This window comes from Eretmochelys imbricata, chromosome 10 (genome assembly GCF_965152235.1).
Source record: "Eretmochelys imbricata isolate rEreImb1 chromosome 10, rEreImb1.hap1, whole genome shotgun sequence".
Lineage (NCBI taxonomy): Eukaryota > Metazoa > Chordata > Testudines > Cheloniidae > Eretmochelys > Eretmochelys imbricata.
Genome location: NC_135581.1, coordinates 62,339,906 through 62,354,004, shown reverse-complemented (window position 1 = coordinate 62,354,004; position 14,099 = coordinate 62,339,906). Strand labels below are relative to the sequence as shown.

Genomic DNA, 14,099 nt, shown 5'->3' with positions numbered 1-14,099 from the left:
TATCACTGACCTCGAATAGTGCCTACACATTTCCTCACCTGGGAAGAGCTCACAATTCGTCTTTTATCTTTGCACCAGTCCATGCAGAGGACTTTATTACCATGGCCTTTCAGAGTTCTCCTGGTCTTCATCACAAACTGACCTAGGGCTTCCACACGTTCCGCCACCTGATGAACTGTGGAGAATTAACCATAAAGAGAATCATCAAATGTTTGCTCCATATTAAAGCCCTGGGCCTGCAAACATTTAATGCCCATGAGTCACTTTACCCACGAGTAATTCCAGGTAGCACAATGAGTCTATTCAGGTGAGTAGTTAGTCAGGTGAGTGAGTGCGAGATCAGACTCTTAAGTTCACTTGAAGCACATCTAACCATCACATCTAGAGTATTCTTCACTGAAGCATAGCTATTAGAGATCGACGAGACCTTAGAGAATGCCATCTAATCAAACCATCTACCATACCAGGTGTTGTTTGTTTGGCAGGAGAGGGTTGTATGTGTGTGTTTATTTTACAAAAATTCATCTACATTATTTAGGACTTTTTACATTTGTTCAGAATTTTAAAAAAGTTTGAAAAATGACATACAATGTCATCAGATTTTGGAGCTCTCACTTTTTAGTGCCGTGTTTTGTCTCAAATTATTGTTGTGGTTCTAAAATCCTCAGAAAGTGCTTTTAATGTTATAAAAAGTTTTTGTTTTTTTTAAAATAATTCCAGTCCCAGCAATGTGAGGACATTTTAACATGGCAACTCTGACCTCAAGGTGCTATAGGTACTGGACTTCAGTCAGTTAAGAGGTTTGATCTGCACTCAGAATTCCCACTGGCAGCCATGGGAAGTCTGTGCCCCAACTGCAGGCGTTATGCGCCCCAACGTGAGCTGAGTGGCTGAGCAGTTCTTGTGATAGCATCATATCTTACGACATTAACCTGCATCAGTGTGACAAAGCCTTTGCACTTCACTTGACTGGTGTCTGGATAATAGCAAGTGTTTATTTCTAAAACATATGACCCTGTGAAACAGTTTCTATTCATTGTGAAGAATCCTAAGTAAAATGCTCCAGCAGGAGTTCTCACAATGTTTAAGTTATTTCTCAGCAGAGTTTCCATCTGCAGTTTCTACAAATAATCTTAGATTTCCAACAGAACATGGCCGTAAAAATGAACTTGCAAAGGCACCTCAGTGTGAAATCCACCCCCCTGCAACTGGCACAGTTCAAAGCCATCTTGCACCCCTGAAGCCTCACGCTGAGGCTGTCGGAGGGGGGCGGGGGGGCAGGGGAGGCATCAGCTGAGAACACTAACTTGTTTCTGACCCAGTGATGTTCATTCTATGAAGGGCTCAGCAGAGGCATGCTGTCTCCTTTCACACAGGAGCAACAGGACTCGGTGCTGGCCCCACGTAACCAGAGTAACAGGAGGAGACATTGTATCTGTCTGCAGGGGTGGGTAAACTTTTTGGCCCGAGGGCCACATCTGGGTATGGAAATTGTATGGTAGGCCATGAATGCTCATGAAATTGGGGTTGGGTTGCGGGAGGGGCTGGGGGTGCAGGCTCCAGGGTGGGGCCAGAAATGAGGAGTTCAGGGTCCAAGAGGGGGCTCCAGACTGGGGCAGGGAGGGTGGGATGCAGGGCAGGTAAGGGCTTCAACTGGGGGTGTGGGCTCTGGGGGGGCTGGGGATGAGGGCTTTGGGGTGCCGGAGGGTGCTCCAGGCTGGGATTGAGGGGTTCGGAGGGTGGGAGAAGGATCAGGGCTGGGACAGGGGGTTGGAGCATGGCGGGGGGGGGGGAGGCTCAGGGGTGCAGGCTCTGGGTGGCGCTTACCTCAAGCGGCTCCTGGAAGCAGCAGCATGTCCCCCCTCTGGCTGCTGTGCTGAGTCACAGCCAAGCAGCTCTGCTGCACGCTGCCCTGTTCGCAGGCACCACCCGTGCAGCTCCCATTGTCCATGGTTCCCCGACAACGGGAGCTGCAGGGCCGCATTTGGGGCAGGGGCAGCATGTGGAGCAGAACCCCCAGCTGCCCCATGCATAGGAGCCGTAGGGGGGACATGCCGCTGCTTCCAGGAGCCACGCGGAGTGGCCCCTGACCCTGTTCCCAGGCTGGAGTGGGGCAAGCCCCAGACCCCGCTCCCCCAGCGAGAGCTTAAGGGATGGATTAAAATGGCTGGCAGACTGGATGCAACCTGTAGTTTGCCCACCCCGATCTAGTGGCTCTACCAGCTTTAAAACACCTCACAAGGAGGAGTATGGAGGAATGGGGCTACTTCTCCAGTCTAGGACGTGGTGTGCTGTAAAACAGCCTTGTGTCCAGGCCCCGGAGACCAAAAAGGGCCTGATCCAGAGACCTGCTGAAGTGATCCAGTGCTTCAGTATGTGTTAGTCGCTAGTGGGTTGCCCATATCAGCCACTGTTATCAGCTAGAAGAGACAGTGCCTGATCCAAACACACTGGAATCAGTGGAAAGACTCCCATTGACTTCAGTGGACTTTTGTATCTGGACTTTCCTCTTTTAGTTCAAGTGATTTGGATCTGAAGCTCTGAGTTCAATCCCTGTGGTGATGAGCGATTGCTCTGGGTAACTGTAATCGCCATCGATGAAAGTTGTGGGTAGCTCAGACCCTAAATTGCAATTATATGAATGTAAACAGATCCCTACATCACAAAACTCGCAGCTAAAATCTTTGTCCTGTGTTTAAGCAGTGATGAGAAAGCATTCGAACTATGAAGGGCTGTCACAGCGAAAGGATGGGCAACCGTACCCTACAAAGATGGCTCTTTGGCTCACAATCAGTGGAGCAATTTCTGCCTCTCTAAGTCTGAAATTGATTTCTAATGGATTGGCTGTTCAATAATCATCTTTCAAAACACATCAGCCTCGCCGACTGTGCCAGAAACTGAAATAATGCTCTTAGCTACAAACACTGCCTATAAGAGACTAAACCTCACATAGCAAGTGAACTAAATTGCCGCCCATTATTCCTGACAATTCGTCCATTACAGAACGATCTTCATGAGGGGCTAGAAGCAAACTAGCCTTTCCAAAACGTATCAACTAAACTCATTGAAAAACTACATTCCCCGCACACCTCTCATCAAGTGAGGCCAATCAAATGATCTACTGAGATCCTAAAATAACATAATCAAAATACAAATGCTGGAGATTGTTATGGCAAGTGGAAGACTAGGCTGAAATTCTTGTGTCCAGAACTTATCAAATAAAACAAATCTTTTTACTGCCAATAGCCTACATGTTTCCTTTCTGTTAATGCAACATACATTCTGCAGAACTGGCTGTTTTAGTATAAATAACTCTCTTAGAACACTGATTCCTACAGCCTTCATAGGCATATAACAATTCTGAAATATTTATATTTGTAAAAACACTATTGCAAACTATGGACCTGACCTTGCAACCCTTACTCAAGTGAGTAGCTCCACCGCACTGACCAGGACTATTCCCAAGAGGTAGCCTGTGTGAGTAAAGGTGAAGGATTGGGCCCATAATATTCCAAATAAGACTGGATATCTTTCTATAAGGTATGCTATAGTTAAATAGAAATTATGGGGCTTGATGCAGAAATTACTGGGTGAAGCTCTTTGGCCTGTTATGCACGGGAAGTGGGAGGAAAGCGGGTATGTCAGATTAGATTATTATAACAGTCCCTGCTGGCCTTAAAAATCTATGAATCAAATAGACAAAATAATTGTTTATATTTTCAATCTGAACCATTAAATGGTGTAATAAACCCTGAGAGTTTTCCAGACTGCAAGTCAAATATAAGGGTAGGACTTCAGATATCTGTTCACATTTTTTCCACAGAGCTACAGTTCAAAATCTAATTGAACAAAGAAGAGAAAAGCTATTAAGGCAGGCAGTTTGTCTTGGGGAGAAATGGGAAAAATCATGATTTTGTCACGGCAAAAAGTGACAGTCATAATTTTAGATTTCAAAAAAGGAAGTTATTTAATTTATTTCCCCAATAGAAATAGCTGTTGGAAATAGTTTAAAAGCACAGAGAGACCAGAAGCTTCAACACTGAAATAAAACTATAAAAATAATGGAGGAGTTTTGCTCAGCAGTGGGCACACTAGGGTGAAAAAAATTACTTTTAAATGGGAAGAATGTTAAAAGTCACAGATTTTGTCATGGAAATCAAACCCTGGGCAAATACACAGTCTTAATAAAACAAAATTCAGGAAAACATTTATTTACAGATCTATGAAGTGAACAAAAACATGTGGAGAATATTCCACAAACATCATGAGACCTACAGTTAGAGTATGCACAGTTAAAGTTAAGCATATGCTTTGTTAAATAGAGATGGTTTTAAGCATGTACTTAAGTGTTTTGCTGAATTGAGGCCTCATTGTGAATACTGTAGAAATTATACTGCAAGACCGTATTGAGTTATGGTAATGTTTCTGTAAGGACGCCATCTCCATTCAATGATTCCTATTAAAAGGACATTCACAAAACCTACGATAATCAAATTTAGGCAAGAAAATGCCTCATTTACTACAGAAAAGAAGCAGGTGTATTTTTTTTAAACAATCTGAAATTTACATATACTCACTCCTGCCATTCCCCTGCAGTAACAAACAGTGATCACATAAATCACTAGATATAGCTTTGTAACCCCTTTCAACACAGACTTCAAAAACAAAGACAGGAGGAACAAAGTTGTAATATGCCTATAAAAGTTACTGGTAAAATCAACCCTATAGTACAAGAAAAATGTAGCAATGTATACCTATAATATTTGTTAAAAAAAAGGAGGAGGAGAAGGAGGAGGGATGGGAAGTAAATAATAAATTACTATTATTCATAATAATATTATCGTCTTGCATCTCAGGGATTTCAGGTTAACAAGTTTAAATTATTTTGTATTAACCAGAGCAAGAGGGGAGGGTGGTGTAAAATTATGCATGATCATTTCTTTGTACCTGTACTGCAGTCACTAGGGAGCTTGACATTACACACGGGATTAACCTAGATGACTTGCCAACTGAACTGCTTTATGTCAGCGCCAGGGCAGGTCTGGGTTTTTGAAGGGGGCAATGGTCCCCTTTGGCGCCACGCCGCAGGGATGAAATGCCGCCTCAGTGCATCCCCCGGGATTTCACTCCGGCTGCGGCCGCCACCAACGTGAGCATCAGCCCCAGGGATGCTAGGGAACCACAGCACCCACTAGGCAGCCGCAGCAGCCGCTTCCCCTCCCCCGGCACAGGAGGCGCCCGGGGAATGGCTCAGGCCCCGCGCACTCAGCAGGGTAACGGGGTGCCAGGGCCGCTCACGCCGCTTGCCCAGAGTCCGCACGCGGGGCAAGGGACCAGCTCAGCGCGTGCCCGGCCGGCTGGAACCCGGGAGCCAGCACCTGCGCCGGGCTAGCGACGCGCACGGGGGGGGCGCCGCTCGGCCCGACCGCGCCCCGCGCTGCCCCCCTCCCTCCAGCCCGTGGCCGCCGCAGTCCGAGCCCGAGCCCGAGCCCTCCCCAGACTCACGCTCCACATCGTGCAGCTTGGCCCGCTCCTCCTCCAGCCGGCCCTTCAGGCTCTCCGCCTCGCTCTTCAGGGACGCCAGGGTCTCGTTCTCGTGCAGCCCCTCGGTTGCCATCTTTGCACGGCAGGAAGCAGGGAGAGAGGGAGGAGGGGTTTGAGGGCCCGGCTCCCGGGGATGCTGCCGCAGCAACCGAGCCTGGGAACCGCACTGGGCTCCCCCGCGCACGCTGACGTTCAAGGCCAGGCTGGCGGCTCGTGCCGCTCTGTGCAGCCAGCACCTGCTGGCCCAGCCCCCGCCCGCAGCGCGGTACCGTGCGCCGCCCTGCGGTGGGTCCGGGCTGACACCGGGGCTGAGTGCAGGTGCCCCCGCTCGGGGCTGGCTGCTCCTCTCGCCCTAGGGTGACCCGATAGCAAATGTGAAAAATCCGTGGTGGTGGTGGTGTGTGTGTGTGTGGGGGGGAATAGGTGCCTATGGAAGACAAAGCCCCAAATATCAGGACTGTCCCTATAAAATCAGGACATCGGGTCACCCTCCTCGCCCCTGTTAGAGCTGCCTGAGAACAGCACTGGGGGCTCCCAGAGACTGGCACCAGGACAGATTTGCAGTTTCATTGCCGGCTGTTTCTCAGCCCCGGGATTCCATCCCAGCGCCCGCTGCTTGTGCAAAGTGGCTTTCCCAGGTTGTGCCGAAACTCGTGAAAGGTGCGCGTTTCAAGGCACAAGTTGATCCTCCTCGCAGTCAGATTTTAAAAATTCAGAGGCTTTGCTTCAAAAACAGGACCCTTAGTCAAGGTACCAGGCTTGGCAATCAAGGTTCCCCCCCACCGACCTCCAGCCCTGCTGCAGTGCCATTCCCTTTGGGCATTGGGGCTGAGATTTTCACAGCTGAACAGTGGATTTGGCCACCTGGAAAACCAGATCTCTTAGGTAGCAGTGAAAATTTCCACCCCAATCTCTGGGTCTCACTGGAATGGAGATAATAATACCTACGCCTTCTCTGTGAAGTGTTTGGATGCATCTTTGGTTGAAAAGAGTTAATCATTATTATTACATGCCACAAAGTCAATGTATTTATTATTCCACCTCCCCCCCCCCACACACACACCATTTTGCCCAGCTCCATCTTTTAATTGTGGGCTCTGTGGGTAAGAGAATATAGTGCTTCTGATGTATTGAGGCTGTAACTGACTGATATTTGCAGGGGACAGACCAGCTGTAAATGGGCCTTTGCAGTCTTTCTGCAAAGGGAGCTTCCTGAACATGGCCTCTTCTGCTTTTGTTAATTGTCCTTGATCTACATGGAGTAACTTTGTTCTTATTGACTCCCATTGTCTCCGGTGGGCAGAAAATAGACAAACTAAGTGACTATTGTTCAACCTGGACAAGGTCCAGGATTGAAAAGTGAGATAAAGTAAGTGCAGCTGCTTTTTAGCCTGTGTGCACATCCTGGATGCAGCATTAGGCCTTGGAAAAAATAAAGCCCTTTTCACACTGTGTTTAACAGCGGTACAGTCTGTTTCTCTTATACATCCCTACACTAAAGGTATGTATGCCATCTAGAGTTAGTACAGAGGCAGCATTCAGTTCTCCCCAGAGTAAATGGTACTTTGGAAATAGTTTCCAGGGCCCACCCACTTCCTAATTTGTACCTGCTCACTGGAGAATCCAGTACTTTTAAAGTGATACCAAGGGAACATAAGCATAATTACTAATAAGCAAGACAGCAACAGGAAGGTGCTGTTTTGGCATCTGACTAATTAAACCTGCTTATATGAAATTCAAGAATGTGACTATTTTTTGACCTGATGAGGCAATAGGGGAAGGGTTGGGAGAATCAATTCTCTTTAACAAAGGAATTTGCTCTATGACAGATGCCCAGGTTTTGAATGCCAAGGTACATAAACATCAAATCCTGGGCCCACTGAAGTCCATGGAAGTTGTGGTACTGAGTTCTATATGAACAGAGCTAAATCTGGAGTGCAAGTCAGTGCTGCTGAGATATTGCTTGCATTTCAGGATAGTACAGTAATGCCAAATCAGTGCCCCCTCCTGCCTGCCTTACTCACTGAATAAGTAGATCTCTTTGTGTACAGGAATTAAAGCCCATGTCCTGTAAATAAGTGAGCCTCTCCCGGGAGGAGCTGAAAGTCAGCACTGAAGGCATCAAAGTCATTGGAAGCTGGAGTGCTCAGCACCCTTCAAGGTCAGTCCCAAAGTGCATGTAGCAGATCCCAGCTTGATTACACTTGGACTACTCATGTGAGTAAAAGTTGCAGGATTGGGCCCAGAGGATGTTGGGTCCTGATGTGGATAGGAGAAAAGAGGCTATATATGTGGTACTCCCCAAAATGAGCAAGTGGATGGGGCTGGGCAGAATTCTCTAGACCCAAGATGTAGTGAGAGCATGCTGCATCTTGTAAAGGATTGAGGCAGCACACACCCCCATCCAGTTGGAAAAGCGAGTTTCAGCATTATGTCTCACAGGGGTGGGAAGTGGAAACGCAGCTCAAGCTACTAAGTACAATGGTTTCAGAGTAGCAGCCGTGTTAGTCTGTATCCGCAAAAAGAAAAGGAGGACTTGGGGCACCTTAGAGACTAACCAATTTATTTGAGCATGAGCTTTCGTGAGCTACAGCTCACTCACTTCTTTCATGAATTGGAACTCGAAGAGAAAGTTAACTGACCTAGCCAAACGCTGGGCTATTAATACTTGGGCTGTCATTAACTAACCCTGCAAAAATAACAGGTTAGAGCAGATCTATTCTGGACATGCTCCAGATCTAGATGATAAATATAGAGGAGAACATACAGTTGAGTCACAGTATTCAAAAATGCCACATAAGAATGTTCTCATTTAGTAAATAATGTCTAAAATCAAGGCAGTTTGTTTCGTCCTTCCCATAAAACCCCATGTCTACTAGAGGCAATGTGTTTTTGACATTAACAAATAATAGATTAGTAATTAATTATTCAATAAACTAATGAATATTAAGGAAGCCTTTAGCCTATGTTTGCAGAATTCATTCTGCTAGAGGAGTGTAATGGGGAAATGGGGAAAGCAGCAGTTAAAGTGCTACAGACCCTTTAGCTTGGAATCTAAGTTCAGCATGCTTTCAGATTGATTTCAAAGCACACGGACCATCTGCCATGAGAGCTCCTAAAGTCAAAGGGAGTTTAAAAGGGACCTGGATAGTTTTATAGACAAGAACAATATGAAGCCAGTCTTTAAGCTTATCTTCAGTATTATACAGTTGACCAAGTCCATTATAGGGGGAGGGGTTTGCCTTTGATTTGCCTTCGTCAGAAGCATTAGGTAGGGATATTGAACTTGAAGGACCAGCTGCCTGATTCAGTATGGTAAATTCTGTGTAAAAGGTATGCTGACCTAGTAGTAAGAGAAGGAGACTGGGATTGTATTCCTGATTGTTCCACTGATTTTCCATGGGACTTTGGGTAACTCATTTAGCTTCTCTGTGCCTGCGTTACTTAGCTGTAAAATGCAGAGACTGATTGATCCAAAGTTCTCAAAGTACTGTATGAATCTAAGTGACTATATAAGTGCAAAGTACTATTATTGTTATATTGCCAGAAGAAAACCACTGGAGTTAAGGTTGTGTACATATCAGTAATTTAAGGGTATAAACATTATAGAGATGTGGTAAGTATTCCCCAAACAAGCATTATAAGTCCAGGAAATTCAGAGTTAAACGCAAAAGAAATCCAAACATCATAATGTCTAGAAGTGCACAGTAAAAGCATCCAAAGAAACTCAGCTTCACTCAGTAGTAATGCCATGCAATAATTATACACTTATGGTTAGTGCTAAGTAGTGTTTATAGCCAGAGATCAGATTAAACTGATTTTAAAGACGTTAGATTTTTTCATTTATTTTCTCCTTCATGGTGCCACTACTATTTGGTGTTAAGGTTGTTTGGTGCCTTAAACTACTCATTTCCATACTTTACCATTTTTTGCTTTCTTTAACCTTAACTCTGATCTTTCTGGGTTTGTAATGCTTAGTTTGGGGATAATTGCAACATCCTTGTAATGTTTTTACTCTTAAATTAATTATAGCTACTCTCAAACTTAGTGCCACTTTAGCAGATTTTTACCTGGGAATTTCCTCATTATTTTTTATTAAATTTGCCATACATAAACACTAAACAAGAAATGCAAACAGACTATTACCATAGAATATTTTTAATGATTTGAAAATTGTGTCAACATCCTTAAATCTTTTTTATTTTTAATGTTAAGTTTTAGGGCCAGATTCACCAGGCCACTTTGGCTGCTTTACCCCACATTGGAGCAGTGCAGACCAGACAGAGCATAATGGCCATTTCTCCTTAGCTCCTGGCCTCTGTGTGTCACTGCTCAGACACATCCCATTTCCCCTGCACTTCTGCCTCCCACATACCCCTGCTCAGACACACATCCCAGTTTCCCTCTCCCCTGATTTTGCATGTAGGCCACTTCTTATGTTTCTCCTCTTGCCCTCCCTGTTGGTAAATCTTGTGAAATGGATAGTTTTTTAAAATAATCTTTGGATTAATAATATTTGTTGCTGCTATATTTCATAACCAGAAAGTGTCTTCTTCAGCAGGACTGACAAATCGTGTTTTTTTACAGAGAGTTCCATGCCCATCTCTGAGTTAATCATCCTGCTATCATCTCCTATTTTTCTCAGTGGAAATGAGGCTACAAAAGGTACCACCTACAAGACGGCCACCCGTTCCGGCTGTTCCCGGTGAGGGTGAAGCCAAGCTGCCACAATGGAAGGTAGGCCCCATTCCTAGTGAGAACAATGGGAGATGGCAGGAAGCGTGAAAGAAGGCAGTATTTTGTGTTGAATTCCCTGCAAAACCCTGCTAATCCAACTCTACCAAAAAAGGAACATTCCGTTGTGAAGAATAATGAGGGGGGGAAATCATTAAGCCTAAAAAAATCTTCAAATGTGGCAAATGCACAATGAGTGTGGACTACATGGGAAGCTGATGAGTCTACATTAAAATCATTTGGTGGACAGTAGGAGGAAAAAGAAAGATGCTAAAAATTTTTAAGGGAACATTTTAAATCAAACTAATTAACTGATTTACTTGTAAATTCTCAGAAAACTCATTCTATGCTCAAGGGGCAAGTGCTGTAATTTGGGGAAGAATACACTGTAGTCTTCATATGTAGGCATGGTGGAATCCCTGCTTTACATGCAACACTCAACAATGGAACCGTGACTTGTATGTCTATCATGGAATAGTTTGGCCAGCCGCTCACTCTGAATAGTTATCATGATGAACGATAAGAATGATTGGATATAGAATAATCCTACATGAGTGAAAAAACAAAAACATGATGCACGACCCCTTTTGGGCATCTTGTGCTCACCATAAATCCCCAAACTAGGTGAGAAAAGAAAGACCTCAGAGATAAAGGGTGATCTAGCATAAAAGCCAGTTGGCATATGGACTGAACACATGACTGGGAACCAGGAATTCCAAAATTCTATAATCCTGCATCTGCCACTGACTGTCATGGCTTTGGAAGAATCACATAGGATTTGATTTTTAAAATTCCATGTGAGCAATTGAGTCCTATATTTGTAGCTGTAATTAACTGTTTGTATATGGAAATCTGGTAATTGTATATGGAACTGACCAATCCAAGACATGAAACTAACTAGCCAGTTATGCCCACAAATTCCTGATTTCTGTAGTCATGAAAAATGCATTGCTAAGTAGCATTGCACAATCAAATGGTTGTGCATATTTTCATGTACAAAAGCATGGAGCCTATTTTAAAAATCAGACCCGTCATCAGTTTGCAGCTAACCTTCCCTGTCCATGAACCTATTTTTCCCTAGCTCATTAGTTAATGCTTGTACAGAAGTTAGAAGATGCAAAGAGGTATATAAATGCTAGTTATTGATATGAAAGCCTTTATTGCAAAATAAATATGCATAAGCAAGATGCAGCAAGCCCTGGTGCTGTTGCCAGTGATCATTCTTCAATTTTAATAGAGTGCCTAACGTACCCTGTGTTATGAAGAATCAATGTATTGAGGCAATTCGTCTTTAAGCATTAATTTGCTTCCACTTAATAGCCTCTGTTATGGTCTAATTCCAAACAGTAAGATTCTGTCTTCTATAGTATGAGCAGCAGAGAGAAAGCTGTAAAGAGTCTTAATATGGGAAACAGTCTCTTACTGCTATTTCAGCAAGGGTTTATCAACTCCTTAGAAAAACTGCGTAAACTGGTATTTACTGACTGTTGGCCAAGTAGGACCCAGATAAAGTGGCAAATTCAAAGTCAAGAGAAGCAAATGGATAGAGGAGGGAGAGGTCTTTTGTTTTATAGCCACTATATCTAAACATATTCCCCGTCAGTTTGAATGTATTAGAACGTGCAAGGTTTCAGTAGAGAAGCTTTGCTCCCTGCATCATAGATAGCTGTTATTTCAGCATTCTCACTCTCCTCCAAAGCTCTGACAATGCTTTATAAGCCAAGCGAACTAAGCCTCCCAACATTCTCGTGAGGATCTTTATACCCGCCCCTGAACTGCAGCAACGTTGACATTGCTCAACACAACACAAGTTCAGGGTAGGAAGCAAAGAAGAATACTTTCTCCAATGAATACTACATGGGGAATTCAGACAGGCAGAATATAATTGCCCAATATGGAACTTGGCCAGGACACCAGTGTGACAGTATCCTTTAGGTAAGAATAGGGGATGTAAACTAGCTCCTTATTGGCCAGCTGTATTCATAGCCTAATTTTTGTGTTTTATCCAGAAGACAGGACCTTCTGACTGCGCAGTGCTCTTTACTACAATACTGGGAAATTGATTCACAATTATCTCAGAGGGAAGGAAGAGCCACCTATAAATTCTCTGACACCAACACAGGTGTTCCTTGTCAGGCCTCCATCCAAGTACTGAACTCACCCACACCTGTCTAGCTTGTGAGAAATGAAATGATCCTTGTACAAAGTGGTATGGCTATAGATCATGCAGAAGTTCAGGCAGGTTGTGGATCACATTCAGGTTCACTGTGATAGTTTAAGAAAATCATAACAGCTACTTACAAAAACCTCATGGGGTTTCATCCAGCGTTTATTTTTGAAGGCTAATGGGCAAAACTGAGGTCTGGTGTAATTCTACTGACCTCCGTGGTGTTGTGCATGGTTACACCAGGGCTGAATTTGGGCCGGCACATTTTACTTGCAGAGTTAGAATGTGTGATCTTTTACCATATATGTGAAAAAGCAGATAGCCACTTGCCAACAGGGAGCAAAAAGTTGACTTTGCCCCACCCCCTCAGAATTCCATCAGGTGCTCCCCAACTGTAGCTGAGGACTGGGGCTTTTATTTGGAGTAGAGCAGGGACCCTACCTGGTCTCATGGTTTCATAGCCCACTGTCTAACTGAACACGTCTGAGAATACATCTGACCCCTAATTTACACATTATTTACTTTTGTGTTCTCTCTGGCAAAGGCTGTAACATACCATTTCCACACATAGCGAACAGTAGTTGAGTTGTTCTGATTTGATGTAAGTTGCCCTGAGGGGTTTCTCTGTGGAGCACTTGTCACAAGGACCAAACACAATTGCCAAAAAGGTCTGGTCACACATCTTTGCTGTGGATTGGACCTGAAAGAGACAGAGGAGAAAGGGGGAGTGCATTACAGTCACATGACAAACCTTTCCCGTATTCTCCCAGTAGCTAATGGATCTTAGACAATATATAGACAGCTGTAGGCTGGATAAGCTCTCAGCGGCTTATCTCTAAAGCTCAATAAACTGTCATTAGCACATGCCCTGTGGTGTGGATGATATTTTTACGAGGAAACAAACAGCAGCACCCTTTGGTTGTAGTGCATGGAATATTTTTTCTATTTGTAACATCTTATTCTGGGTTTTGGCTTACACAATGGCAACAGAACCTTAATAATCAAATGACATGCAACAATGGATTAAGCTTCAGACGGGCCCGCTGTTTACCAAAATTGATTGTTTTTCCACCATATATTTTAAGCAGTCTGTCCTATTCATGACCATTTTCAAAACTGAAAAGAAGGTCCCGAATGCTCTCATTAGCTATACAAAATATGAATAACAATGAGATGGGTTGAACAGAAATTGGCATTTCAGAATGCTGCAACATTTTGAACTCATTTTTTGTTCATGGAGCCAGAGTCATTGCTGTGACTGCAGACGTTTAAAGAACTTTTTTCACCTTCAATAGAGAGTGAAAAATCACTGCTTTAAAGGCAGGAAAATGAGACAAATGCACAGAACATTCTCATGCAACATAAGGGGCACTGATTCAATATTCTGTGAAAAAATAATAAAAAATGTTACACAGATGTGACACAATGAGATTAGTGTTGATTACTATTACAATATTTTACCAGGTCAAAGTGAAATATGATTAAGAAAGTGAACTCATGTTTTGCTAGTTTCATTTGCACTAAAAAAAAAATAACCCTCTCTTATATTTAGGGCCTGATCCTGCCACCCATGCTCAGGTTGAGTTGCACTTTTCTCCTGAAGGAATTCCATTCATTTCAATGGGTCTACCAGAGGAGTAAGATATTAACACCC

The 14,099-nt window shown here is 43.9% G+C and overlaps 1 protein-coding gene across 1 annotated transcript in view; it reads right to left on the bottom strand.

The window, feature by feature from the left end:
- GNB5 (G protein subunit beta 5) overlaps positions 1-13,127 on the bottom strand; it is a 33,055-nt gene extending 19,928 nt beyond the window's left edge. The window contains exons 1-3 of the mRNA XM_077829328.1: positions 13,002-13,127; positions 5,506-5,617; positions 39-175 (exon numbers count right to left, since the gene is read on the bottom strand). Of these exons, the coding sequence (XP_077685454.1) occupies positions 39-175; positions 5,506-5,617; positions 13,002-13,127 (375 nt within the window). The remainder of the gene's footprint in view (positions 1-38; positions 176-5,505; positions 5,618-13,001) is intronic.
- Between the last annotated feature and the right edge of the window lie 972 nt (positions 13,128-14,099).